General features: G+C 28.4%; 2 protein-coding genes across 3 annotated transcripts; one reads left to right on the top strand and one right to left on the bottom strand.

The window, feature by feature from the left end:
- Positions 1-4,578: 4,578 nt before the first annotated feature.
- On the top strand, positions 4,579-26,572 carry LOC135964154 (4-hydroxybutyrate coenzyme A transferase). Of its 2 annotated transcripts, none has more exons than XM_065516250.1 (6): positions 4,579-4,714; positions 4,869-5,052; positions 24,436-24,828; positions 24,900-25,304; positions 25,530-25,796; positions 25,868-26,572. In XM_065516250.1, the coding sequence occupies exons 2-6, from the start codon at positions 4,881-4,883 to the stop codon at positions 26,053-26,055; spliced, it is 1,425 nt and encodes a 474-aa protein (XP_065372322.1). In that variant the 5' UTR covers positions 4,579-4,714; positions 4,869-4,880; the 3' UTR covers positions 26,056-26,572. The 2 variants fall into 2 exon arrangements, with proteins under 2 accessions (XP_065372322.1, XP_065372323.1); XM_065516251.1 differs by having other exon boundaries at positions 4,874-5,052.
- mtSSB (mitochondrial single stranded DNA-binding protein) lies at positions 22,250-23,333 on the bottom strand. The gene is made up of 4 exons (XM_065510480.1): positions 23,178-23,333; positions 23,014-23,101; positions 22,827-22,935; positions 22,250-22,672 (listed from the first exon to the last, which is right to left on the bottom strand). The coding sequence occupies exons 1-4, from the start codon at positions 23,214-23,216 to the stop codon at positions 22,453-22,455; spliced, it is 456 nt and encodes a 151-aa protein (XP_065366552.1). The 5' UTR covers positions 23,217-23,333; the 3' UTR covers positions 22,250-22,452.
- Positions 26,573-27,737: the final 1,165 nt, after the last annotated feature.

The raw sequence follows: 27,737 nt of genomic DNA on the forward strand, positions 1-27,737 counted from the left end.
ATATAAACATAATAAGAGAATACTTTAAAATTTAAGTGATACAAAAGAAACTTACACAGAAAATAATTCATAAAGAAAAGAAATTACACAATATTAAAGCGAGAGTGTTGAAGCGTTAAGCGATAAAGTAAAGATAAAGGGGGGTAGTTAAACCATGATCAATACATGACGCGTATGTTCTCAATTTCTTTCTCCGTCAAAATCAGAAGGCCGATGATCTTTACCCCTATTACTTTAGAAAGATCCAGGACCACAGCTCTTCTTAAAAGTTCTTCCCGCTTCTTAAATCAGAGCCGGCTCTACAATAGTAGCCTCTATACAAGGATTCAGGATAAAAAAGGGTTGAGTGGCAGAAGTACTGTTTTACACGCCTCCCTAATCATCGGAATCACCGTCTGAAACAGAAGGCCGATCACATTTCTTCGTAAAAGTTAGTTTAAAATCCATTAGTCCTGTGTAATTGAATTCATTGAATGCACTAAATTAAGTTTATTGGTCGAACTGCTAGAGGAAATATTCCTAAGGTGTATATTTCTGGGGACTAGGTATTCTGAGTATCTGAAGGACTAATACATATTAATTTACAGTGGGCATAATATGTGAGCAATGACTAATTATGAACCGATCGCCATCAAATTAGGTAGTGTGATTTATGTCCACATGAAACTTATTTCCGTTGAATCATATGTGGACACCAACATTTTTAAGAGATGTATGTTCGTTAAAGTGATTTTCGGAAGTTCGCCTTATAAGGAAGTTATGACTTAGTATGGACTGATCATCATACAATTATGTGACATGACTTCCTTATGTTTATATAAAACTTATTTGAAGCGATAAAGTCTTATTTCGGTAGGACATTTGTGTGGGGACTAAGTGAAACCATGGAACGATTTCAGCCAGTTTCAAAAAGCTTCGTCCTTGGACTGAAATCGATCCGATGTACCAAATTTTATCGTACTTTGCGCGCAAAGTTTACATAGACAGCCAGCCAGACGGAGGAACGAACATCTCTTAATCGACTCAAAAAGTGAGGTGGGCGTTACTAAACTGACATACAAATAGTTTGTATAACAGGGCATGGGACTAAAATAAGCATTAAAGAGCCCGTTACCTTTTGAAACGTCCCCGATTAATATAAATTTTAAGGAAATGAGAATTTAAAAGTATTTAATGAAAAGTATTATAAATACAGGGGGAGTGTAACCAATTTGGTTACACTCCCCCTGTTTATAGACAAATTGGTTAAATTCTCGCTTAACGCTTCAATTGAAAATCTGTTTGGTTTTTCAAACTCATCACTAATGAAATCTCAAAACAACTTTCTTTATAATAAAAATAAATAAAAATTAGTTAATTAGCGGAAATTAATGGAAATTTAAGCACAATTATTGAAATTAACAACTAAAAAATAAAACCTTAAAAGACCCTCTTAAGTAAAAAACATTTCTTTTCCTCAAATACTTTATTCTACAAGTAGAATAGTACAATAGTACTAATTAATAAAAAAAAGATAAATTCCCAAAAGGAATTAAAAAAAAATACCAAAAAATTACAACTGAATTAGTTTTTAAGTATTTATTAAAATAAATTTAAAACAAAACAATAATAACAAAACGATGCATTCAAAAGGCCAATAATTATAGGAATTTTTAGTTTAATTTATTAAAAAAAATTAATTAAACCAAATACAGTAAAACTTAGATATAATGAGTCGCAATAAATTACAATCGTTTAAATTCAATATAAATTTAAAATTTAAATCCTATTTAAGGGGACCACTGTATGCAACGTTTCAATCACTGAATCGTTATAACAAAGTTCTACTGTTTCAAAGTTGTTTCAAAAAAGACAAACTTTATTTTTTAAAGAGATTTCTTTTAGGTCGTTTTTTTGTATTAATAATAAAACGTATAATTGTAAATTAGTTAGCGTGTAAACATATTTGCATAAATTTTGTATAAAACTATTAGTTTTTATAAATTAAGTGTTAAAGATTTATTTAAAAAAAAATATTAATTTTAATAACTAAGTATCTCATACATATTATTTTTAAGTCTTTCTAACTAGTTCTTGTCATTTTAAATTGTTTCCTAATGTTTTTTGTTAACCATTTGTTTTAATTCAACTAAACTCTTCAAATAAAAACAAATACACAACAAATAATTATATAAAACTAATGAAATTAATATAAAAATAAAACTTTACCTGGATTTCTGGTTGATACTCATAGTTTTCACACAATTTTTGTTTTCATTTATTTTCCTTTTCTAATTTCCTTCATTTTCATTGTTTAATGCATAAAAAATAACCGTAAACAATTTAAATACATGTATTTGTGTATGTACTTTAATATTGGTGAGAGAACATGATAAGTGACGCCATTTTGAAACACTGAAATCATCAATGTCATGTTGTCTATGCTAACAACGTAAGTTTAAAGCTTTATAACATTAAAGCTTTACAAAAACAACAAACGTCGCGCCATTTTTGTAAATGCCTACTAAACAATACCTACAAAGAAAGGCAACACACACAATTTTCACCAGCTAAATTCTGCTAGAAAATTAACAATTTCTTGTAATATTTCTACATCACTTTATCATTTAACATTTAAACTTTGTTAACAACAACTTTTTATTACTGTACAAATACTTTTAACTAGATTTTTATTTACTAAAACTCAAACACTTTTTACAACATTGATGCGACCAGCACAACGAAACCGAACTGAAAGAAAATGTTGGAAAATAAAAGAGTCGTACGTTATAACGTAAAGCGGAAACGCAGTTAAAGTTAAAGCATAAAACGGAAATAGTTACTTTACTTTGTTACGTTTTAAACGTTAAGCAATTATTTGATTTCAATATTGAAATTAAAAAATACAAGTGTTAGCAAGTGTTTTTTTGTTTGTTTGTTTTTTTATCTTTTTCATAAAATCTTAATGTAAAAAATACCTAAATAAATATTTTGTAGGCAATTTAAAATAATGTAATGTTAATATTAATATTAATTTGTAAATTTTTTTTGTTATACTCGTACGTTAGTTTTTATAAATATTGTTATTTATTTGGTAGTAATCTTTTTTGTCTCATACATAAATAAAGAAAATAATGTAATGTAATATATGAAATCTAAGTACTGCTTTTAAATTAAATTAAAATAGTCATTTAATATTTATAAAAATTTAAATAAATTATTAAAAACCAACAAATAAATTTTGTAATATTTTTTAACTTTCGAAATATGTGGGGATTTTAATAAATAATAAGAGGATATGCATTGGTACCGATAGTACCATCGATTGGAAATGTTTAGATGGTAACGGTAACGCTAAACGTTATAGATGGTTTACCGTTAACGTTATATTGGTTTATTTCGGTATAAAGAGAAGGCTTTTTGAGTAGTGTTATCAGATATTTTAAATTTTAAATTAATTGGTACCTTGTAGCCTGTATGGGCACGTTATCTTATTGCATCACAATTCAGACTATCCAAATATGATGACTTGACAATGTCTATATACATTTCTGCATTTATATTACCATAAATTTTATGAAGTTTTCCTACACCTTCCGTCGAAAAACATCCCCAAATTTCATAGTCGGCGTAAGGTTATTGTCTTTTAATTTCGTATTTGGTTTACGGTACACATATTTTATTCAATCAGGTCCTAAAAGTTTAATTTTCAATTCATCTGTCCAGATAACGTTTCCCCAATCATCAAAGGTCCAGTTCTTAACAATTTTTGCGAATGTTAGCCAAAGAGCCTGTGACTTTCAGTTAAACGAGGTTTGTTAAGCCCCTTTCTTGCATGAGAACCACATCTTTTGATTTCTATAAGAGCTGTACGTTTTGTAATTTTAATTTTGTAGTATGAAGATAGTTTTGGTTGTAGCTCATGGGACTATTTGCTTCTCCTAATGCAACTAGATGCTGTACAGTGCATCTATCTCTTAAAGGTAATATTAAATTCCGTCCACAAATTTTGAGCTGGAAAAGTTATATTCGCTATATTCCCAACAGATTTAAATAAAATAATTTGTTGGATATTTTCGATAGGAGATACTATTTTTCAGCTAATACAATCTTCTTCATATTCAATATTTCTTAAAGGATTGTAATTTATTAACTTGTAAAATGTTTTAGCTAACTGTTATTTAAAAAAAAACTTTTGATGAATTGGCAGTTTTGGGATCCCCCAGACATCTTATATTGTTAAGAAGTGGTACTGAAAATACTGAAAGAATTTATTTTATTCGAAATGGTTTTATGAAATGAATTACTAACATTTTATAAATCTGAATTAAGATTTTAGTATATTAAGCATCCATTGAAACAATAGTTTCGACAAAAAATATTTCCAAAAATGTATACATACATTTAATCGACATAAATCTTTTACTTAATGCTGTTTTACTAGTTCTAATATATTTAAAGAAATATTTCCTTTAAATTTCTGTAGTTGAAACTTTTTTAATATTAAAATATTAAGCTTTCGACTCACCCTGTTGTATTTGTTTTACGTTTCAAAAGCTTTACGCAACATCATATTCAACGCTACTAAATTCAACGTAAACGAAACAAAATTTTATGTGAGGAGTAGACGCAAATTAAAAAAAAAATTACGCTTTGAGTAAAATCAGTCCAAATTTAACTTTTGAAAGGAGGAGTGTGCTAAATAAAAGAAAATTTGCGTTAACTAAACAAAACGGTTAGTAGCAATTAAAAGAAGATAAAAAAAAAACCAAAAGGTTTGCAAAGCAAAAAATTTGATTTGTCAGAACAATAAAAAATTAATTAAAGTCTGTTTACGAAATTAATCAAGCCATTTCAATTCAAAATCTATAATAAAAATTTAAATTTAGAGCAGTTTAAGCATGGCATCAATGTTGGCTAAAAATCTAAGACGTGTTGTCGTTGGCGGCGGAAGACAACCCATGGTCGCTGGCCTCAATAACTACTTCACTTATGCCAATGAAATCTCACATCCCTTGAACCGCAAACCGCCAAATGTAACACCCGAGGAAGCAGTACAATGTATTCAATCTGGTGAGTTTAAATAGTTATTAGGTCACCAACTGTGGTGGCCCTTACAAAACAGAATATTTTCTCCAAAATACAAATTAATTAGAATAGAATAAATGACGACAAACATTGCAGGAACAACAACAATAAAACAAACAGTAGACACAGTTTGATATAAAGTGGTTATGTAACTCATACCTCTGTGTTTAGTTGTGACAAGATTTTTTTTTTCATTATTAATTTTTTTTCCTATTATTTATTCTATTAAGTAATAAAATGAATTCAATTAAATTAAATGCATATGTATAATTTAACCGGTATTTACATGCTAAGTGCATTTTGTTTAATATATATATTGGCATTGTTGTTTTGCACATACTTACATGCATATGTATTGTTCAAAGGGGAGGGGAGGCTGTTGATAAGAATGCAATATTTTTATAAACGTCTTGTTATTGTTTTTTTAAGCAGAGTTGCATTTCTTCATGTCATTTGCCTTGAGCATTTTTTTTATTAATTTTTAATAAATTTTTGACAATTTAATTTATAATTTACTTCAATTATCTTATTTAAAGGTTATTTTCTTGCTATTATATCTATAAACATAACAAAATACCATTGGTATATTTATTTACTAAGCACAATGGGGGAACTGAAAAAGAAAGTGGAAATATATCTTTAACTTCTAAATAGACAGTCCCATTTTAATAAAATTTCCCATCACTATAGTTTATGTTTGGAATTTGGCTCCAAAGTGGAGTATCTTGGGTAGGTATATGAAAAATTTAAGATTATGCCAAATTTTTGTTCTCGATGCGTTTTGAAACATTTTTAAGAACAACTCAAGATCCCAGTAACAGTTTATATTTTCATATTTTTTTTTTTAATATTTATAATTTCTGTATTTGCCGAAGGGACTTAAATCTCTGGAGTGTATCGAACATATAAATTCAAATAGGAATTTTTGGTTCACAATGTTAATAATAAACAGTACCATATATACCATAGCACTATTCAATGATATTTTGACTTTAAATTCCTAAAACTTCTAAACTAATTGCTAATAATTATGAGCGCTATCAATATGAAAAAATATTAATTAAAATGCAAGCTGTGTCGATATCTTTGATTTATGCCAATTTTTAAAAACTAGGATCGCCCGGTGGTCGAAATTTGTACCACAAAAAAAAAAACAAGAGGGCTATTTATATATAAGATATGAAATCTACTAGAGGAGATCTACAAAAAACATAGCTTTATATTTTTTAAGTCAAAAAGTATTTTTTCTCAATTTGTTCCGAAAAAAAACTTACATTAATTTTAGTTATTGGTACAGAAAATTTATATTTTTCTCAATGCTAACATTTAGGGAAGTACATAAAAGACCGTACATGCATTTATATGTCAAGGGTTAAAAAATACTTGTATTACAGAATATTCCAATTATATTTCAGAAGTTTCAATTCATATTTCAGAACTTTCTAATTGTATATCAGAATTTTCCAATTGTATTTCAGAAATTTGCATTTCAGAATTTTTAATTTACACTTAAAAAGTTTCTAATTGTATTTCAGAATTTTCCATTTGTATTTCAGAAATTCTAATAGCAATACCAATTGAAATTTCTGAAATACAATTGGAAAATTCTGAAATACAATTAGAAACTTTTTAAGTATAAATTAAAAATTCTGAAATACAAATGGAAATTTCTAAAATGCAATTGGAAAATTCTGAAATACAATTAGAAAATTCTGATATACAATTAGAAAGTTCTGAAATATGAATTGAAACTTCTGAAATATAATTGGAATATTCTGAAATATAATTAGAAATTTCTGAAAAATAATTGTAAATTTCTGAAATTTTCTGAAATACAATTGGAAATGGTGTAGTCTAACTTATCTATTCCAAATCAACAACATACACTAAATTTTGTGAATCTTCCCGTTTTGTAATATTTGTTTTGTTACAAGATGATGCAAATTAATGCAAGTTATGTATTAAAAATTAAAATCGGACATTTCCCCACTGTGCTATGTTTGTATATACATTTAAACATGCAAATAAAAAAGTACAGATAATAAGAACAACAATCTCATATATGTATGACATCTAACAATTTGTGTTGTTGTTAAATTTATTAATACGTATGCAAAAAAAAATAAAAAAAAACATTGAGCATTCACACATACTAATACATAGTCGCGTGTGAAGTGAAGAAAGGGAACAAAACAGAAGCAATCAAATTACAAATTCACTCTATAATCTGTATATTTAATTTCCCAATTATAGTTCTAGATCACATACATTCCGCTAGACTACTAGCTTGACATTCATGTTAATGATTTTTCATACCCACCATCAAAAAATATGGGGGGTATATTGATTTTGTCATTACGTTTGTAACACATCAAAATATTTTACACAGCATTACATTAGTATACATATATATTTTTGACATTTTTAAAATGTGGAGTTCTGTAAAAAAAATTCGTTCAACTTGTTTTAAATGCTATAATTACCAGTAATAGGGTGACATATTTTAAAATACATATAAAGCAAAATGTATATAAATTTGATCTTTGTTCCTTTCTACATACAAACATATGCCTACATAAATAGACACAGATTCTTAAACAACTAGACAATTAAACAAATAAATAGACCTACACTACTTATTATACCAAGGGTAAATCGCAATATGTAATTCAAAAACGTTTTTATTATAAATTACAATACATTCGGAATTAATGTATTAAACTATTTTTTTAATTTTTATTAAATTCAGAATTTGTATTAGTTTTTATTTTTAATTTACATATTTTTCAAGTATAAAACGTAGCTTATTGAGCTTCAAAATATTCTACAAAGAATTTAAATAAATACAATAACAAAGAACACATAGAGAATGTTTACAAAAACAAAAATCATTTGAAGAAGTCAGAATATAGTTTTCGTAGCAAATCGGAATTAATTTATTAAACAATTTTGTTTCAAGTACGTAGCTTATTGAGCTTCAAAATAAATAACAAAAACATATTGAGAATGTTAACAAATATGTTGGAAAGTAATGAGATACCTTATACCTGTTGCTGTTGAATGAACTATATAAAATATATCTGAACTTGATATATATCTAGAAATAGGTATAAATCAATAAAATTTATATAATTACAATTTTCGTATACTGTTTATACTAACCCTAATAGAAATTCGTTTTATTTTAAAATTTTTTATTTTATTTATAAAAAATCCTAAGAAAACTTATTTTTAACTATGATGTAAGTCATTTAGTTCTCTGTTTACAGCATTATTGTTTGCACCGGCTTTTTTTATATAGATTTATTTAACAAACAAAATGAAACTTTGCTCTCTTTGCCAGCAGATTTATTTTAAACAAAACACATATTATCTAATAGAAATAGAAATCATCTCATGAATTAATTTGTTTTTAAAGGCCACCATTACCTCTCAATTATTGTTATGATTAAGAGGGCAACAAATTAATTTATATTCACTTTTTGTTATTGTTTTTAATTTTTTCTTTATCGCCATAAGGTGATTTAAAATATAATCAATTGAGTAGATAAGAAATGTCATATTGTATTTTTGCAGTAGAAATTCTGTGTTTTTTTATGACATTTTTTTCTAAATCGCGCGATGATGTTTTATGATTTTGAGAGTATATTAAAATAGTTGGGATTAATACTATTCGAATTTTGGTGGCAAACATCCAGGGTCAAGTAATTTCATTCTAGTCATCGTTTTCTAAAGAACTATTTTGTGAAAATCGTTCTAAATATCAAAAAAAAAAGCATTTAGAACCTAAATAATGGCTTTGAAAACCAATACTTACAGGAAAATGGTAAAATTAAATTATGTATTGCAAAATCATGATCAAATTTGTTTACTTTTTTTAAATTAAAAATTTCACCTGTGATATCCAATACTGTTCCTGTCAACAGAAATCTGCCAGTTGACTCCAGTCAAAAATTTTAACAAACTGCTTCATTTAGGAGAAATTTAAAAAATTGAATTTCGTATGCTCATTAAGCATTATTCTTTATGGAAAAAACCATCACTCAAATCAATTTCAATGGTAAAAAAGTGGTTTACTGAATTTCGTCCAGTAGAGATCTGTACACTCGAAACAATTAAAAAAAAAAATATTTTGAGGACCTCCACAAAACTTATTTTTTGGAATGGATAAAACAATTAGAGAAACGTTGCACAAAGAGCATAGAGTTCAAAGGAGACTATGTTGAAAACTAAAATATTTTTTTATCAAATAACTCGTGTTTCATTAAAAATGGCCCGAACTTTTTGAACCACCTTCTTATGTTGCGAAAAATTTATGAAAATTTTATATTTTTTATAAAAAATTTCACTCGTGATTCTGCAGAAAAAATAAATGTTTTACATTTTTTTAAATATTAGATACAGTACAGGTTACTTAATTAGCGCAATGTAAAAACAAATGTTCAAATCAAAATATTTATGGTTATCGATTTCCTGGTTTTACTGCTGTGGGTTTTTTAAAAACTATTTATTTTTTTAGAAATTTTAGTTATTAAAGAGAGCCTTTAACCGTTTTTTCAGAACTTTAACAATTGCCAATGGTTTTTTCCAATTTCAACTACATATTCAATTACTGACTGAACAATCAATCACTTTAATATGTTTCTTTAAACTTTCTTTAAAAAATCCATAATTTATTGTATTATTTAAATGACCAACACTGTGCATTTTTATAGTAAACTGCAAAAAAAATATGTGTAAATAATTGTACTATAATTTACACCTATTTTAGATTAACGTGTGAGGAAAAAACATTGTTCCGAACAATTATGTATTTGACAAATGTTTTTATTTATTTAACGCTAATAATAAGTACTAACAACTACGATAATTTTTGTTTTATTTATTTATGTAATTATGATAAAAAAAATATTGAAACGTCACACGGCAGTCAATGAAAAATTAATTGTGGACCATATGATAAAGAATAGCTGTAAATATCTTTATTTATATTTTCTAACATTATAAGTTAAAATCTAAAATCTTGGCATTGAAAATATAAATGTTTTAAAATGTTGAAATTTAAAAATACTTTTGTATTTAAACGTTTGAAAGCTTAAACAAGCAATTATTGTGCAATACATATTTTTTATTTAAATATGTACTTTTTGCAATATTTTTGTTTATATATTTTGAACATTGTATTTAAATTTTTGTAAAATTCGTATTTAAATAGTTGTACATACGTTTCAGTGCCACTTGTTTACATTTTTCTGTTTCGTTTTCACTGTTCATTGGTTTTCTTAAACTAAAAATAAATGAACAAAAATTAAATAAATGTTGACATGTTTTATCTACTGATAATGCTTGTGAACAACAATAATTTTACGCTAAACAAAATCTAGTGTTTTCAATTATCGAAATCTGGCGATTAATCGATTAATGAGTTGTTCAAATAAAATTTTTGGGAGCGTTCAAGGATCGTTGAAGTTACCATTAAATTATGATTTTATCTTTTATAGGGTTTTAATTATGTTATAATTATTAATTTTGAATTTGATTTTATAACTGTACAATCAACAAATACATACATATATTTTAAATATTTTATAAGATTTATGAAAATTAATGAAGTGGAAGTAATTCCGCATTTTGCTTCTTCAGAAGAAGTAAAACGAAAATTTCTTTCGGAATGAAACCACTTTCAGTTTTCAAAGTGGAATTGATATTTCTTTGTAATTATTTATTTATCTAAAATTTTTAAACAGTTTCTGTACCAAAAATTTCACTTTTGTTTTAAAATTAAAAACGTTGTCAAATTAAAATCAAAAATATAGAATTATTAAATATTTTTTGAATTAATAAGTTTCACGGAATCTGAAGAACCTAAAACGAAATCGATCGGAATAAAAACTACAGAATTGAAACCATTCCGAACAAAATGTGTGACAGGCCTGTATAAATTAGTAATATTTTTAAAAGGTACTTTTTTAAAAAAGTTACTTTTTTGAAAAGGTACTTTTTTAAAAAAGTTACTTTTTTAATAAGGTAATTTTTAAAATGGCAATTTTTTAAAGAATACTTTTTTAAAAAAAGTACTTTTTTAAAAATGTACCTTTTTAAAAAGATAATCCCTTTAGAAATGTATTCTTTTAAAAATTTGAATATTTAAATAGAGGCTTTTCAAAATAGTAAATGTTTTCCTTTAAAATATTCGCTTATTTAAATAAGAGGCTTTTCAAAAAAGTAAATGCGTAATATTGTTTAAACTACAGTGGTGGCAAACAAACTTCTTTTATTTTATTTTTTATTTATTATAAATTAAATTTACAAGAAATACAAATTTTTTATTTAATTTATTTGTAAAGTTTAAATGAAATTTTGAATATATGGTATTGAATATCAACATAAACTCAAATTGAGTCGAATAACTGTTTAACTAACAGCACTAACCAATAAAAAACTTTGTACATATTCTTTGCATTACAAATATTTGAACAAATATAAATATATCAACATAATTGAAATACATAACGTATTTATTTATCATCTATCAATTTACAAAAAAAATGGTGCAAAAGACACAAATGAAAGTGGGTGACAAATACATAATCGGCCAAGCCCATTCATTGCTTTGATTATTTTCAAAACATTAAATATTTAAGTGATTTTAGTTAGATTTGGTTGTCTATAGTGATTTTCAAGTGCTTCTTGCTGTTGCACAAACTATGTACGTCAATATGATTGTATAATTTTAAACAAAATGTTCGTTTTCATTCATAATATTTTTTTTAATAAGATGTAATTCTCTATATACACACAGTAACAGTAAATTGTTGTACATTAACATTAATTATGTTAATAAAATAGTATTTTTAGCATTCATGTCCCCAAATATATCTTAGTTAAGTCACATATTATTTCACTTTACAATGCATTTTAAGACCTTGAGTTTAATTTACTTTTATTGGGTTAATGCACCTGTTAAAATCGTCTAATACAACAAAATAAGTTCATCAATTGTGTTTATACATCTCATTCTTGTCATTCATTTAAAATTTTACTTTTCTTATTTACTTAATTGATTTGTGTATGTTTAATTTATATATTAGTACATACTGATAATTTTCATTCCAAATATTTGAGCACACTTTGTGTTTGTACTAATAATAAAAAATAAAAAAAAAAAAACAATTTCTTTTAACTTTTTAAAATTTTACTTTTCCATATCGTTTATTATCTTTGCGTCACTTTGATATTGGTTTATTAAAAACGTGCGGTCACGTGGGCGTGTCTTAAAAACACCAGCTAAAAATAGACGAGGGAAAATTTCTGCCAGTCATTTATGCAAATATCTAGTCCAAAAAAATTACGTATAATTAAAACGCGCTATGCGTTTACGCATAATTAAATGGCAACGCGCTATGCCTGAATAAAACGTGTTTGTAACTCAGCTGTCATATTTATTACTAAGAAACACTTAAATTGTGTATAAAGAATTAAAGTTATAAAGTTTTTTATCAATTCTATTAAAAGCTAATATTAAATTGTTGATGAACAATTGATTGAGATTGTTTCGTTGATTTTTTTTACATCCAAACGATTATATTGTGTTGTTGTTGCTGCTTGATGCTGTTCTGTTGTTGCACACTTGCTGGACGAGTAACTGTTACTGGGTTGTTAATGCTGATTGAACCTTTTGATTAATTAATTATGCCTGCTACTAAGGTTGTTAAATGTGGAGTATGCAAGAGTACTGTTGGAAAATCTCAGGGTGGTATTCAATGCAATAGTTGTGAATCTTGGGTCCACCTGACTTGTGCTAAAGTGTCTGAGAAACATCTGCAACTGTTGACTGAAAGACCAGACTCATTTTCTTTCAATTGCACTAATTGTCCTAGCGGCAGCAAAAGTGATGATTCGATGCGGAATGAAATTAGATCTTTGAAAGACAGCTTTGATAATTTTGTTGTAACTAGTCGAGAGGATCGTGATTCTTTTAAGGCTGACATGACGAAGATTCTAAGTGATTTTAAGAACGAGGTGTCAAATTGCGTAAAGGATATGAAAGCTGATATTGTGGCATGTAGTAAATTAATCAACAATATTGACTCATCAACTACTTCCAAATTTGCTGCTTTAGAATTGGAGAATAATTTATTGCATCATAGGCTAAATCGGGGTGATGTTGTAATAAGTGGCCTCCCCTCCGGCTTGAGTGACTTAACTTCTGTGGTGGTAACTTTATGTTCCATTTATAACATTGATGTATCTAGCCGTGATTTTAACCTGGTATGCTATTTTAATAATAAGAGGCAAATTCTAGCAAAGTTTAATAATGTTGGCATACGTGACAGTGTTATGAAAGAATATTTTAAAAAGCGAACACTTAAAGTGAGTGATATTATTGGGGGTGAAATTGACAGCCGTGTCTATTTGAATGATCACTACTCTCCTGTAGCTTCCAATTTGAATTTTCTATGCCGTAAGATGCTTCGACAGAAAATTGCTATAAAGTACAAAATTTTGAATGCAGATAAGCCTAGAGCCAAACTTACATTATGTGATGGTAAAGAGGTTGTTTATGATGTTGGTGAATGTGCTGCCTTGTTGACTAGAAATGCTGGGAATATTTTATAATTTTTTTTCATTACTTTTTATACCTTTTTTTTTTAGTATTTTAATCTAATTTTCTTTCTTCATTTCTTTATTTTGATTCTTCATGCAAGCAATGTTTCTAATTTCATGTTTTCTTGTATGAAACAAGGGTTTGTAAAATTAATTATTAATTAAATTTTTTTTTTCTCAACAATGAATGAATTGTTATGAAATAAATTTAATGATGCTTAAGAATTAGTTTATGGAATGAATTGCTGAGATTTTTTAGTCTGAATTAAAATGTTAGTGAATTAAACATCAAATTGAATCAAATTGAATGTATTTAAATCTCAGTTTAGAACACTGTTGTTACAGTTTTATTATCTTTTGTTTATAATTTACCAGACCCTTTATACATATTTGCCCAATTCACAATTGATGTTATAGTGTTGTAGCATTGTATGTCATAAATATTTTTCAAACAAATTTTTCGAAACAAAAACAAAACATTAATAAAAAAAATTACGACATACAACGATACAACGCTACGACACCAATTGTGAATTGGGCTATTTTATTATAAGTAACTGATACGCCATACAAGGGAGTTTTTAATTGAGATTTTATACAATACAATGCCAAAAAACTAAATATCCATATGCTATTGACTTTCTTGTATAAAGCTGATCGTAGAATATAGCCAACTAATTATATTACATTATTAATTACTCCCATGTAGCTTATCTGCTTGCATGAAAATGAAGAATCGTTAAGCATTATTTACTTTAAATTTAAGTGTTTTTATTGATCTCAATCCTTATAATTTTTGATAGCTGGTTATTATGGAATTATTTGTGATTTATAATTTTTGTTACTGAATTATTATAACATTAATGTATTATTTAGTATTTTATTACATTTGGTTCCCCACCATTTATACAATTTTAATCTTTAATGTCTACTTTTAATGCCAATATTGGTCCCATTATAAGTAGTGGCACGTTTCTTAAATCTGCACTGAAGAAATATTCGAACCAGCTTAAAATAGCTCATATAAATTGCCAGAGTATTCGACCTTCCAATAATTCAGTTAAATTTGATGAAATTAAAAATATTTTTGCTGGTAATTTTGACTTGATTGGTGTGTCAGAAACTTGGCTTAAGCCACATATTGTTGATGCTTCGATTATTATTCCTGGCTATAAGATAATTAGAAATGATCGATTAGTCAATAGAGGTGGTGGAGTTTGTATTTATATAGCTGATGGACTAAAATACCGAGTTGTTTTAAGTATTTCTGAAATTGACTGTGAAACTGTATTTATTGAACTTTGTTTTGATGATATCAAGATGCTCTTTGGTGTTGTGTATTTGCCACATGGAAATTTGGTTACATTTGAGAATGCTCATTATTCGTTGTTTTTAGAATATTCTAATATTGTTGCTGTTGGAGATTTCAATTGTAACATGTTTAATGCTTTAAGGGCTAACCAAATGAGATTGATATGTGTTAGGTGTAATCTATCTGTGTTTCATGACTCACGACCTACTTATTTTGATGTGGCTCATGGCAGTACATCGCTGCTGGACTTTTGGTTGGTGAGTGATTCTGGAATAATTGAATTTGCTGACCAGGGGCAATGTCCTTTTATTTCACATCACTCATTGATATATGCGACATTTCGAATGAAAATTGACTGTTTTCAGGATTATATAGAGTTTAGGGATTTTGATGGGATTGACTGGGATGGCCTGCTCTTATTTTTGTCTGAATTTGATGCAGTTTCATTTTTTGGGTCTACCATAATTGAACATCAATGTTCTCTTCTACAGTCATTGATTGCTGCACTTTATACATTTGTTCCGGTTGTTAAGAGAAAATTGAGACATGATCGTGATGGGTGGATGAAGTGTAAGAGTATTTTGTTAGCTAAATCTCTGAGGGACTTAGCTTTTTTGAACTTTCGGTTATCAAGGTCAAATGAACATTGGGGTGTATATTGTCGATATAGGAATAGAGCCAAAAATGTAATTCGTAGGGAAAAGAGGAAATATTATACTAAATTGTATTCTGGTTTGGACACCTCTGGATTGTGGAGAGTTTTGAAGCAAGGGGGATTTTCTAATAGTGATTCTTTGTGTTCTGGAATTGGCGTTGATGATGTCAATAGGTACTTTGTGGATAGTTCAACCTCAGATAATTTCAATTGTCCTGATTTTAATTTATTTGATGATGATGCATGTTCTTTCTCGTTTAGGTGTATTAGTGCGGATGAGTTATTTGCAGCGTTGTGTAAAGTTAAGTCCAAGTCTGTGGGTGTGGATGGTATGTCCATACGATTTATTAGGATAATTTATCCATATATTTCGCATCTTCTTCTTCATCATGTTAATTCCATTTTAACTTCTTCTGTTTTCCCTTTAGCTTGGAAAACTGCACGCATTGTTCCCATTCCTAAGGCTAAGTCTGTTCGAAGTGTGGATGATTTGCGGCCTATTTCAATACTTCCGGCTTTATCGAAGGTAGTGGAACATGTTGTAAGAGATCAAATGCATTCTTTTGTTTGGAGCAGTATTAGTCCTTCGCAGTATGCTTTTCGTCGCGGGCATAGTACCACTTCGTTATTGCTTAATTTGACTGATATTATTCGTCACAGGATTAATGATGGCAAGGTTTGTTCATTGGTATCGCTTGACTTAACGAAGGCGTTTAATTCAATTGACTTTTTTACGTTGATTAATAAGTTGAGGGTGTTGTTTAAATTTTCTAGGTCAGCTTGCAGGTTAATTTTCTCTTACCTATCGGATAGATCGCAGTTTGTGGAGTTAGAGGGTGTATGTTCGGATATACTCCCTTTAAATTCTGGTGTGCCTCAGGGCTCGGTCTTGGGACCTCTGCTCTTTATACTCTATGTGAATGATCTTTCAGAACACATTGATACTAATGTATGCAGTCCGTTTTTATTTGCGGATGATATTTTGCTTCTATTTAGTACAAATCGTGATAATGATGATGTATTGCAATCGATCGTAAATTATACCCTTGATCACATAGTGCAATGGTCAACAGAAAATGCGCTCAGGATTAATTCCTCTAAGTCAAAGGCCATGATGTTTGGTGCTACTTTAAATGATCTGGATGTTTTTGTTGGGGGATCTAGGATTGCGTTTGTTAGTCAATTTAGGTGTTTGGGTGTGTATGTTGATGACCAGCTTAATTTTTCTGATCACATTGACCATTTACATGGTAGAATTGTTGGTATTCTGAGACGATTTTACTCATGCAACATGTACCTAACTCATGCCATTAAACAGAAATTGGCCTATGCCCTTTTGATGCCACATGTTTGCTATGGACTGGAAGTTATTTCTGGTACCATGTCCTATAACATCCAAAGATTGAATCGTATTGTGAATATGATTGTGCGTTATGTTTATAATGTCCGAAGACGTATGCATATTTCTGGATATGTAAGAACATTTTTAGGTTGTTCTTTTAGAGACTTCATAACACTTCGGAATTTATTGATGTTCTATAGGGTGATTAAAAGTGGATTGCCGTCTCAACTATCCTCTGAATTTTCTTTTTCTCGTTCTACAAGAAATCCTCAGGTTGTAATACCTAGAATACGGAGTACATTATTTGAGAAATCTTTCGTAGTGAAAGTAGCTCGTTGTTGGAATCATTTGCCTTTTGAACTTCGCATATTTTCTCACACGAATAATGTTTTTCGTCTGAAACTGCTGAGACATTTTGGTGGATTTTGAATATAGGCATACACATTTTCAACTACTTCTCTTTTTTTTTTTTTTTATATAATTGCTTTATTTGATTAGTGTTAAATTTAAGTTCATCTTGCTGCTATTTATGGGATAATCACTTTTATAAAAATATATTTTATTTCGTGGCTGGGGAGCCAATGTGATCAGTATTTTTAAGTTTAAGTGAAATTGAATAAGATTTTATTTGAATATATATATTTTATTTTTTTTTTAATGTATATTTATTCAGGTAATTTAACTATGTAATATAAGTTATTTTGGTCCAAAGGGACTTTTTATATTACTACGAATTTCAATAAATAAATAAATAAATAAATGTGTATATTTTCTGAGATTTAAAAGAATTTGAACATTAAAGAACTAAGAGTGTTATATTCGGCTTTACAATAAAATATTTTACTGATATAGGGTTTATGGTCAATTGTGGACCGATCCTCACAAATGTTGGTAGACAGATTTAGGTTCATATTAAACTTGTTTACAACCAATTTCATCACGATATTAATTGTTATAAGACAATTATGAATGTTCAAGTCATATTCTGAGGGGCACGTTGTATGGGGCTATATTCAATATAATTTCAGGGTACTTAGAACTAATTTGTGTAAAATTTTACCGCATAATCAACATATTTATCTCAAACAGTATTCGATGGGGATATTTGTATGGGGGGCTATGTGAAATCATGGACCGATATTGCCAATTTTCAATACCAAACAAACCTTATCAACAGAGAGTAGCTTGTTCCTTTCGTTTGGGCCCTATCGTGTTTTCAACAGACAGACGGACGGTCATAGCTACATATATCGTTTTTATTGATCAATAATGCGTTGCGGAACTATCACACATTATTTGGAACGGTTCTGGAACCAGTCAATAATTTTTGTTTGAAAGTGTCACCCTCGAAACTTTTTGTTTGAAATAAAGACGAGGAATTTTTATTGATTCATTTTAATTTATTAGTTAAAAAAAATTTCATAAATTGAAAAAAAATTAAATTTAAAAAAAACAAGTAAGAGAGCTATATTCGGCTGTGCCGAATCTTATATACCCTTCACCAAATTATACTTTAAAATAAATTTTTTTAAATAGTTTTAGGTAAACAAAATTTAATTGTTTTTCAATTGTTTTTCTATATAAATTTTTTTTTTAGTTTTTAATTTTTTTAAAAAATTTTTTTTTAGTTTTTAATTTTTTTTTTTTTGGAAAAAAATTTATGACAAAAAAAAATTTTGATGAAAAAAAAATTCGGGTTAAAAAATATTTTTCCCGATTTTGACCCATTGTAGGTCCAACTTACTATAGCCTTATCTACATCGATGCAATGGACTTTGAAATATCTATCATTAGATATCCATATTGTCTATATTAATGACTTAGTAATCCAGATATAGATCAAAAATAGGTCAAAAATCGAGGTTGTCCCGGTTTTTTGCTCATATCTCCGTTATTTATGGACAGATTTTGCTGATTTTAAATAGCAAATTTCTCGAAAGCATGTCTGACAGTATTATTGAAGATTTGGATCCCGAAGATATCTGGGGTCTTCAGAAAATTGATTTCAACAGACAGACAGACGGACATGGCTTAATCGACTCCGCTATCTATAAGGATCCAGAATATATATACTTTATAGGGTCGGAAATGAAAAATGTAGAAATTACAAACAAATTTTAATTTATAAAATTTTTTTTAATTAAAAAAAATATATAAATTTATTAGTAAATTTTTTTAATTTTTTGAAGAAAAATTCGGGTTATTTTGGGTCTACTTAAAGGTCGGAAATGAAAAATGTAGAAATTACAAACGGAATGACAAACTTATATACATATACCCTTCTCACGAAGGTGAAGGGTATACAAATTTAAATTAAATTTTTTTTAATTAAAAAAAATATATAAATTTATTAGTAAATTTTTTAATTTTTTGAAGAAAAATTCGGGTTATTTTGGGTCTACTTAAAGTTGATTTCAACATACAGAAGGACATGGCTATATTATATTGTAAACATTACAAACGGAATCACAAAATTATATACACCCTTGACACTCATGCTGAAGAGGGGTATAAAAACGAAGAGTGAACAATTACGTATAGTGGAGACAATTCAGAATAATAGTGAAGACACTATTTTTTAACAGCGAACAAACAATAGCAAAATACAAATAGCGAAAATAATTACTATTGTGAATTGTCATAGTGGAGTCACTATTATTGAAAAGGCTTAAAGAAACTTCTTTATAATGTAGCTTTTAAGCTTTTTACTGGCATTTGATTACAACTCGAAACATTTCTTTTATTTTAATATTCACCATTTCTTATGATTTATAAAAATTGTTTAAATTTTCATTAATTTTTTGTTTTTTTTATTTGTCTTTTAACAGTCTAATAGCAATATTATTCGGTTAAAATTTGGACGAGTATCTAAACCGAAATAGTAATTATGGTAATTTAAACGAGAATCTAATTTTGAATATAATAAATAGAATACAAAAACTTATAAGTACATATTTTACTTTTGATGTAAAATGTCTATAAATACTGTCCCCTCAAAAAAACGTTTCAGTTTAATGTGAATAAACAAGATGGTTACTTTCGTTTTCGGTTGAACTCTATAATTGTTTTAATTTAAATTTTCGGAAAGGTATTTTATAGAAATCTTTTCTATAAAAGAATTTTTAAGCATATTTAGTCCCTTTATAAATCTTTCATGATCATTTAAAATTGTATAATATTTGTTACGCACTTGTTTACAACAGACAACACCGTACTCCACATTTTCATGAAAATTTATTTAGAAATTGATTAAACCATATTAAAACACTTGAACTATTTATTAATTTGTTTATTGTACATATACATATTTGTAAAAAAATGTATTTCATATTATTTATTCAATTGAACTTACCAATTTTTTTTTTGAGGTTGATATTAAAACTGTAATCAATTTTTTTTCTACTTTTTTATATTAAATTTCACTTCTATATTTTTTTTTTATTATTATTTATTTTCAACAACCTAGCCTATTGGCCATAATCGGTTATAAATTTCTACTTAAAAAAAAAATTATATTTAATTTTTTTCTTATATTTAATATTTCATTTTTATTTTCTTATTTATTTTTTTATTTTTGATTGATTTCAATTACTTTTTGATTGAATATTAATAACCCATACAATTTTTAAACTTTTCACTTCCTTATTTTACTTATTTCCTTTCGTAAAAAAACATTCCGCCATTATTGGCTCTTAACTTAAGCTTTTACAAAACCAAAGTTTAAACTTTTACTAGACGCTTAACGGTCGCCATTAACGAACAACTAAACAAAGCAAATTGGTAAAATTGTTACAATTTTGTTTTGTGAAAAAATCACTGTAATTTCATATTTTGCATTAACAAAATCATCTAAATGTATTATTTGCCTTATGAATTTTAATGTAAACAACTTTTTATAATATTTTCAACACTTTTAACACAATTTTTATATAATTAAACACGACGCATGGCAGACTACACGCACCCGGTAAAAACAACGAACAAAGACTAAAGGCGAATAGTTAAATTTTTAGCCATTACATATTTAGTGGAGACAATTTAGCAAAACTTTATATTTTTATGAAGGAGCTTTAAAATTAGTTTAGCGTTTTGGAGATTTTTCCGGAAATTTTAAAAAAATTTATTCGAAATTTGTAACAGTAGTTTCAAGCGAGCAATAAATGAAATTTACTTCGCAATAAATATAATCAAAGTAACTATTTTAAAGATAACATTGATTTATAATTTTTTGTAAAAACCTTGGTACGTTGTTCTATCCAAACATTTAGAAATTGTCAGTAGCTTTATACCAGGGCAGTAGCTTTATAGAATGTATTAAATTTCTTGCTCGATATCGAATGCCATAATCTTAAATACGAAAATTCCGTTAAATTTTACTTGTTATCGAATGCTGTAATTCGGCCCCAGTATTTGCAGGAAAAATTTCAATATTGTAGTTTTTCGGATCAATTCTGGCGTTTTTCCTACTAAAATCTGTTGTTGTTGTAGCAGCAGCTTTTGCTGAGTTGACAGCCCTTGGCGGAGTGAACTCGGGTCATTCAGGTTCTCAGAATCGGCTGGCGTGCGAAAAACGGAATTTAGTGTTTTCTGTATTTTAAAAAAAAATTTTCGCAACAAAAACAAAACATTAATAAAAAACTACGACAACAATTATGAATTGGGCAAATATGTTCTATAGAGAGTTCGTTATTAAAAATTGTAGCCATGGGGTCTAATTACAATTTCCTAGTTCCTTTTGAACAAGGTTTTCTTACAGGCCTACGTTTTCTAGTTTTGACAACTAGAAAACGCTTTCCGCTTTTATTTAGGTATGCTTGATATACCGAGTTCGTCTCTATAAAAGTTTTTTACGAAAATTGAAGTTAAAACGCTGGGACTTTGAAATTAGTTTGCAATAACCAATTCTTATAAGTGAATTTTAGTGAACATGTACTTGTTTACAATTGATTAAATATAGAAAAAGATTCATTCCTGTGGAATTATTCGAAAAAAAAAACAAAACCTTACGAAAGATATTCTTTTTGAAACTAATTACAAATAACCCCCCAGAATGCCAAACATTTCATTCCTATTTCTTTCGATTTTATTGTTACTATTCCAATCGATTTTGTTTAAATTCTTTCTGTAAACGTTTTACACATTAAATTTACTTTTCCTAAAAAAGCAAAATCCGGATTTAATTTTACTTTCCATAGGAATGAAATTCTCAGTCCGAGATAATTCAAATTTATTTAAGCATTTTTTTTTTTTTGTTTAATTTTGATTTATAAAACCTTTTTTATTTTCCATTAGTAATATTTGTTTCTTATTTTATACATATTTAATATGTAAAGTAAATGTTTTTGATGGAGTACGTTTTTTAATGAAATGAAATTATGACATTGTATGTATTACAAGTATATATGAGCAAAAAATAACATTTTTAACTTAAAGATTAGAGTTTAACAATAACCAAATGCATAGACAAATCTAAGATGATTCACGGAAGAAAATAATATCATCGGCTATGATGCTAGTACTGGGTTTTTGATTACCCTGTTGATCGGTTATCTCACCATAGGTAACTTTACCCTGGACCATGGTACGTTGGCCCTTCTTCAAGAATTCCATAACGGTATCACGCAAATTGGGCTTGAAGACAACCACACGATGCCAGTCAGTGCGTTGGGCCCAATCACCATTTTCATATCTGACAATTAGATTTATATCATTAGAATTTTGCAGACAGATTCACAATAAAAAGTTGTATGCTTATTAACCAGCTACACACAAAAAATGTTGGCAGTTTCTTGGTTAGCACAGAAATTTCCATTATGCATGGCGCCGTTAATTATACAACTTACTTGTAATTTGTATGTGTTGCTAAAGAAAATGTTACTACTGGATGTTCAGTATTACCACGTAATTGCGGATCGGCTCCTACACGCCCCAACAAAGTAACTGTGTTGACGGCTTGATTGTGTAAGAAAGATGAATTGTGTTAATTATAAATCTTTGATTTCTTATTATAAAATTCTCTAATAAACCTACTTTTTTCGGTACGTGCTGGTGGTCCATTATTGCTAGCATAAAGCCGGCTTTCGGTACAACGCAAAATATTGCTGACCATTGGTCTCATCTAAAAGCGAAATTATAACATGTTTTTGTTAAGTATATCGTAAATATTTTGTAATAATTTATTAATCAATACTTACAAAACCTAGTTTAGTTTGTTTTAACAGCAGTGAAGTCATTTTGTATGTTTTATTTTAAAGAAAACACGGTGTTTACTTCCAAAAATTAAGCAAAAAGTGATTAAATGCGAAGACAACACGCGCAATTACCAAATGGCAGTTATCAGCTGTTTTTTTTTTTTGTAGAGTGTAGAGTCTACAATAATTTTCCAGCTTGGCAATGCTGTTATGAAGAATGACATGATGTTTGCTTTACTACCAACCTCCAGAGGGCAGTAATGTGCAAGTACCATTACTTGTATATTAACATCTGGTAGCATTATTTCTGGCAGTTTTGTTGTTGTTGAAATCTACAATATTTAAAAGAAAACTATTTTTAATTTAATTCAGGATAAAATTACCGCTACCAATAAAATAACCTTACCAAAATTACAATAGATGAAATAACAGCAAATAGCTACCATTACCGAAATCTTTTACCCGTTTCGAATCGATAGCCAACCTAGGTTTTAAAAATATTAATAAATATGCTCTTATGAGTAGATTAATCAAAAACTCATACACAATTCTTTGTGTATGAGTTTTCAAAACAGTAAATGCTTGAATAATCGGGTTTCTTCCCTATTTTATCGAACATCGCTGAATATTTTAGTTTAAACTTGTATTTTTTTAGTTATAATAGGTTATTGGCCTTTTTCCTTATAATTTGAATGATAAATATTTAAGCTTAAGGTCTTATATCAAATTTTATACGTTTATTTATTGACAAACATTTGAATTTCTAATGTATTTTGTTTTTAGTTGTTTGATATTGTGCTCTTTTACTACATTACCAGGCCAAATACTCTACATTGTGAATATCGCTAATATTTCACTATTTAATTTTTAGAAAAAAAATTTTTTCTAAAATTAAACAACATAACTAAAAGAATCAAAAAAAAATTTCAAATATTTAAATTACATATTCACGTTTGTAGTCCTATTTTATAATTATCGTCGTTTTACCAACAACGTATTTTAGCTTAAATTTTATTTTATCTTACATTAATTCAAAATAAATCAATTGAGCACAATTTGAAATGAAAAAGAATAATCATCAATACAAGTGAATTATTTTTAAATTAGTCTAACAATTAAAAGCGAAATTAAAAAAAATAGTCGGCTGATGATTGATTTTAAAATTAAACAATTGCCAATATAAACTAAACAGAGTACAAAGACAAATTTTACATATAATTGATTTAGTTACTCACGTTATTATTCCTCTATTATTAAACAGGTGACACCGTTTTCTGTTCTGGTGCTGCTGCCACCCCCAATGCTCTAATTAGTGCCATGGTTGAACATGGAAAGAAAAGTAATTTAGCAGATATTACCGTTTGCCACATGCACACTGAGGGTCCTGCTGCCTATGCTTTGCCCGAAAATGAGAAACATTTCCGTTCCAACTCCTTCTTTATGGGTGGCAATGTACGTAAGGCTGTAGCCGAAGGTCGTGGTGATAACTTTTCGATTTTCTTGCATGAAATTCCCTATTTGTTCTATCGTAAAATTGTACAACCCGATGTTGCCTTGGTACATGTATCCCCACCAGATCGTCATGGCTACTGTTCATTGGGTACCAGTGTGGACTGTGTAAGAGCTGCTTTATTACATTCAAAGAAAATTGTTGGTAAATATCAAAAATAAATTATATACTACTACTTTTTATTATTAAAAATTAAAATTTGTTTACAATTTTAGCTCAAGTCAATAAGCAAATGCCTCGTACCTTTGGTGATGCTCCCATTCATATGTCTCATTTTGATGCCATGACTGAAGTTGACACTCCTTTGCCCCAACACGGTGGCAAAGGACCTAGTGAAGTTGAAGCTAAAATTGGTAAATTGATTGCCGAGAATTTAGTTCACGATGGTGCCACTTTGCAAATGGGTATCGGTAGCATTCCTGATGCTGTCTTATCTCAACTTCACAATCACAAGGATTTGGGTATTCACTCGGAAATGTTTGCCAACGGTGTTGTCGATTTGGTTAAGGCTGGCGCTGTCACCAATCGCATGAAGACAATGCATCAAGGCCGCATTGTTGGTTCCTTCTTGATTGGCAACCAAGCTTTGTACGATTTCGTCAATGATAATCCTTTCATTGGTAAGTTGGTTTTAATTTATTTAATATATTATTTTCTTTACAAATTAAACGAATTAAAATAAGTAATAGCTCGGATTCGAAAGTGAATATTTCTGAAATACATTGTATATATCATTACAAATTCAAGAGTACTAGTCAGATTTATTCAGAATTTCTAGCAAAATATGTTCGCATACATTTGTTATACAATAATAAAATAAATTTAACCTTAAACTCTTCTTTCAGAAATGTATGCCATTGATTATGTAAATAATACTAGTGTAATTAAGCAACAACCCCGCATGACTGCCATTAACTCTTGCATTGAAGTCGATTTGACTGGTCAAGTTTGCTCTGACTCTATCGGTACACGTTTCTTCTCTGGTTTCGGTGGACAAGTAGATTTTATTAGAGGTGCTGCTGAAGGTTTGGACGGCAAAGGTGTACCAATTATTGCCATGCCTTCTGTCACCAACAAGGGTGAAAGTAAAATTGTGCCCACTCTTAAAACTGGTAAGAGATTTAAAATTATTTTAACTTAAAAGAAAAACGTTATTAATATTATTCTGTTGTTAATTTCCCAGGTGCTGGTGTTGTTACCTCCCGTGCCCATGTCCACTATGTGGTTACTGAACATGGTATTGCCTCGTTGTTTGGCAAGAATATGCGTCAACGTGCTTATGAACTTATACAAATTGCTGAACCCAAACACCGTGAAGCTTTGGAAAAGGCTGCCTTTGAACGTTTGAAGGTTATGCCTTCAAAATGTTAAACATTTGATTCATGTTGTTTCCATTTTGTTTAGCACACATCACCTATATTACCTTATTGCATTAAGATTGACTTGCATATGCATTTTGAATAGAAAAATAAAAAAAAAACGATCAATCGTCTTAAGTTTTAATTAAGTGCGTTAAATATTTTTTTATGACACCTCTAGACTACAACAATGTTACAGCAAACACCAAAAAACAAACAACACCACACTACTTCCACTTGAATATATGCCCCCTATTCAATTGTATTATGTTAAAGTCAAGCATCGATGATCGGCCGATTTAAAACAAAAAAAAAAAAGAAATTAAAAATACACTTAATAAATTTTGAGTTGAAAAAATGGTTGCATATTAGCAAAATAAATTTTTTGTAGAGTTTTTTTAATGATTTGTATAATCATAATTTATATTTTATAAAATAGAATAAAAAAATTGTAATGCGTTTATTCAGAATACCAAAAATTTAAGGAGAATAAAAAAAATAATAAAACCATTCCTATATAAAAAAAAAAACATATTTATTTTTTTGTTTGAAGTATTAATACTCAGTATTGTGGTCTGAAAATAGTTTAAGAGCTTGGGGGTATCTAGTAGAAAAGTGGAAAGTAGTTCAAAGTGGATGAATTATAGAAATCATGATAATTATAATGGTGAAAACTAATTTTTCCGGTGCGAATTTCTATAAAATTGGAAAGGTCTTGGAGATGCCTTTCATTTGATATCCATATTGTCTATGTACATAGCTAGTCGTGGATTTTTGCTTATCCATTTGTGGCCCGATTTTAAATAGCAACCGAATCAAGATTTGGGTGCTACTGAAATTCGATTTCAACAGACATTACAGTAGTAAATTTTAGCTACTAATGAATAAAATAAGACCCATCCAAAGCAAATCTATTTTTTTAGGGCATGTCTAGTGGCCACCTTCGTTGAATGATACCCACTGGAGAAATATTCAAAGCTGCCAAAATGCTTCCTCGATCCATTGAATCGCAGTTCGTATACAGTAGCTTTGCGAGACATTCATAGAGAAGCTATCAATACCAATGTTACAGGATGTGGTTGCCTACAGCAGATTCGGAGGAAAATCTGCTGTTACAACAACAATACAGTTGAATTTGAAATATATTTCCGAAGGCATACAATTTAATAATTATGTGCTAGATGACTACTAGATCTTTGTACATAATTAAAAAAAAAGTTATTCTCATCCAAAGTACATAGATTTGTAGATTATAGTACGGGAACACAGCTAATATCATATTTTTCCTAAAACTAGGCAGTATTTTTTTTATTGAATATTCATTTATACTGAACATTAGTTGTGTTCGCGTACTTGATAGTTTGTAAAAATTTTTACAAATTATCACTGGAAGTTACGAGATTCCGTTCGTTTACTTTTAAAAACTTGTAACGAGAGAGCAAGAGAGTGTTAAAAGTGACAGTTCGTAGATAGAGAACATGATATTTTTTACTGGACATTTTTTGTCCAGTAAAAAATATCAACATGAAAAATATGTTTAAAACAAATTGTTGTAAATGTAAACAAAACAAAAAAGTTGAAAATTAACACAATCTACAAGTCTTGCAAAGAAAAGAAGTCAAATTTCACAAAACAAACGTTTTAAATTGATTTATAATAAAATACAACTTATTGTTACAAATTGTTGTTCGCGTA

This window comes from Calliphora vicina, chromosome 1 (assembly GCF_958450345.1).
Source record: "Calliphora vicina chromosome 1, idCalVici1.1, whole genome shotgun sequence".
NCBI lineage: Eukaryota > Metazoa > Arthropoda > Insecta > Diptera > Calliphoridae > Calliphora > Calliphora vicina.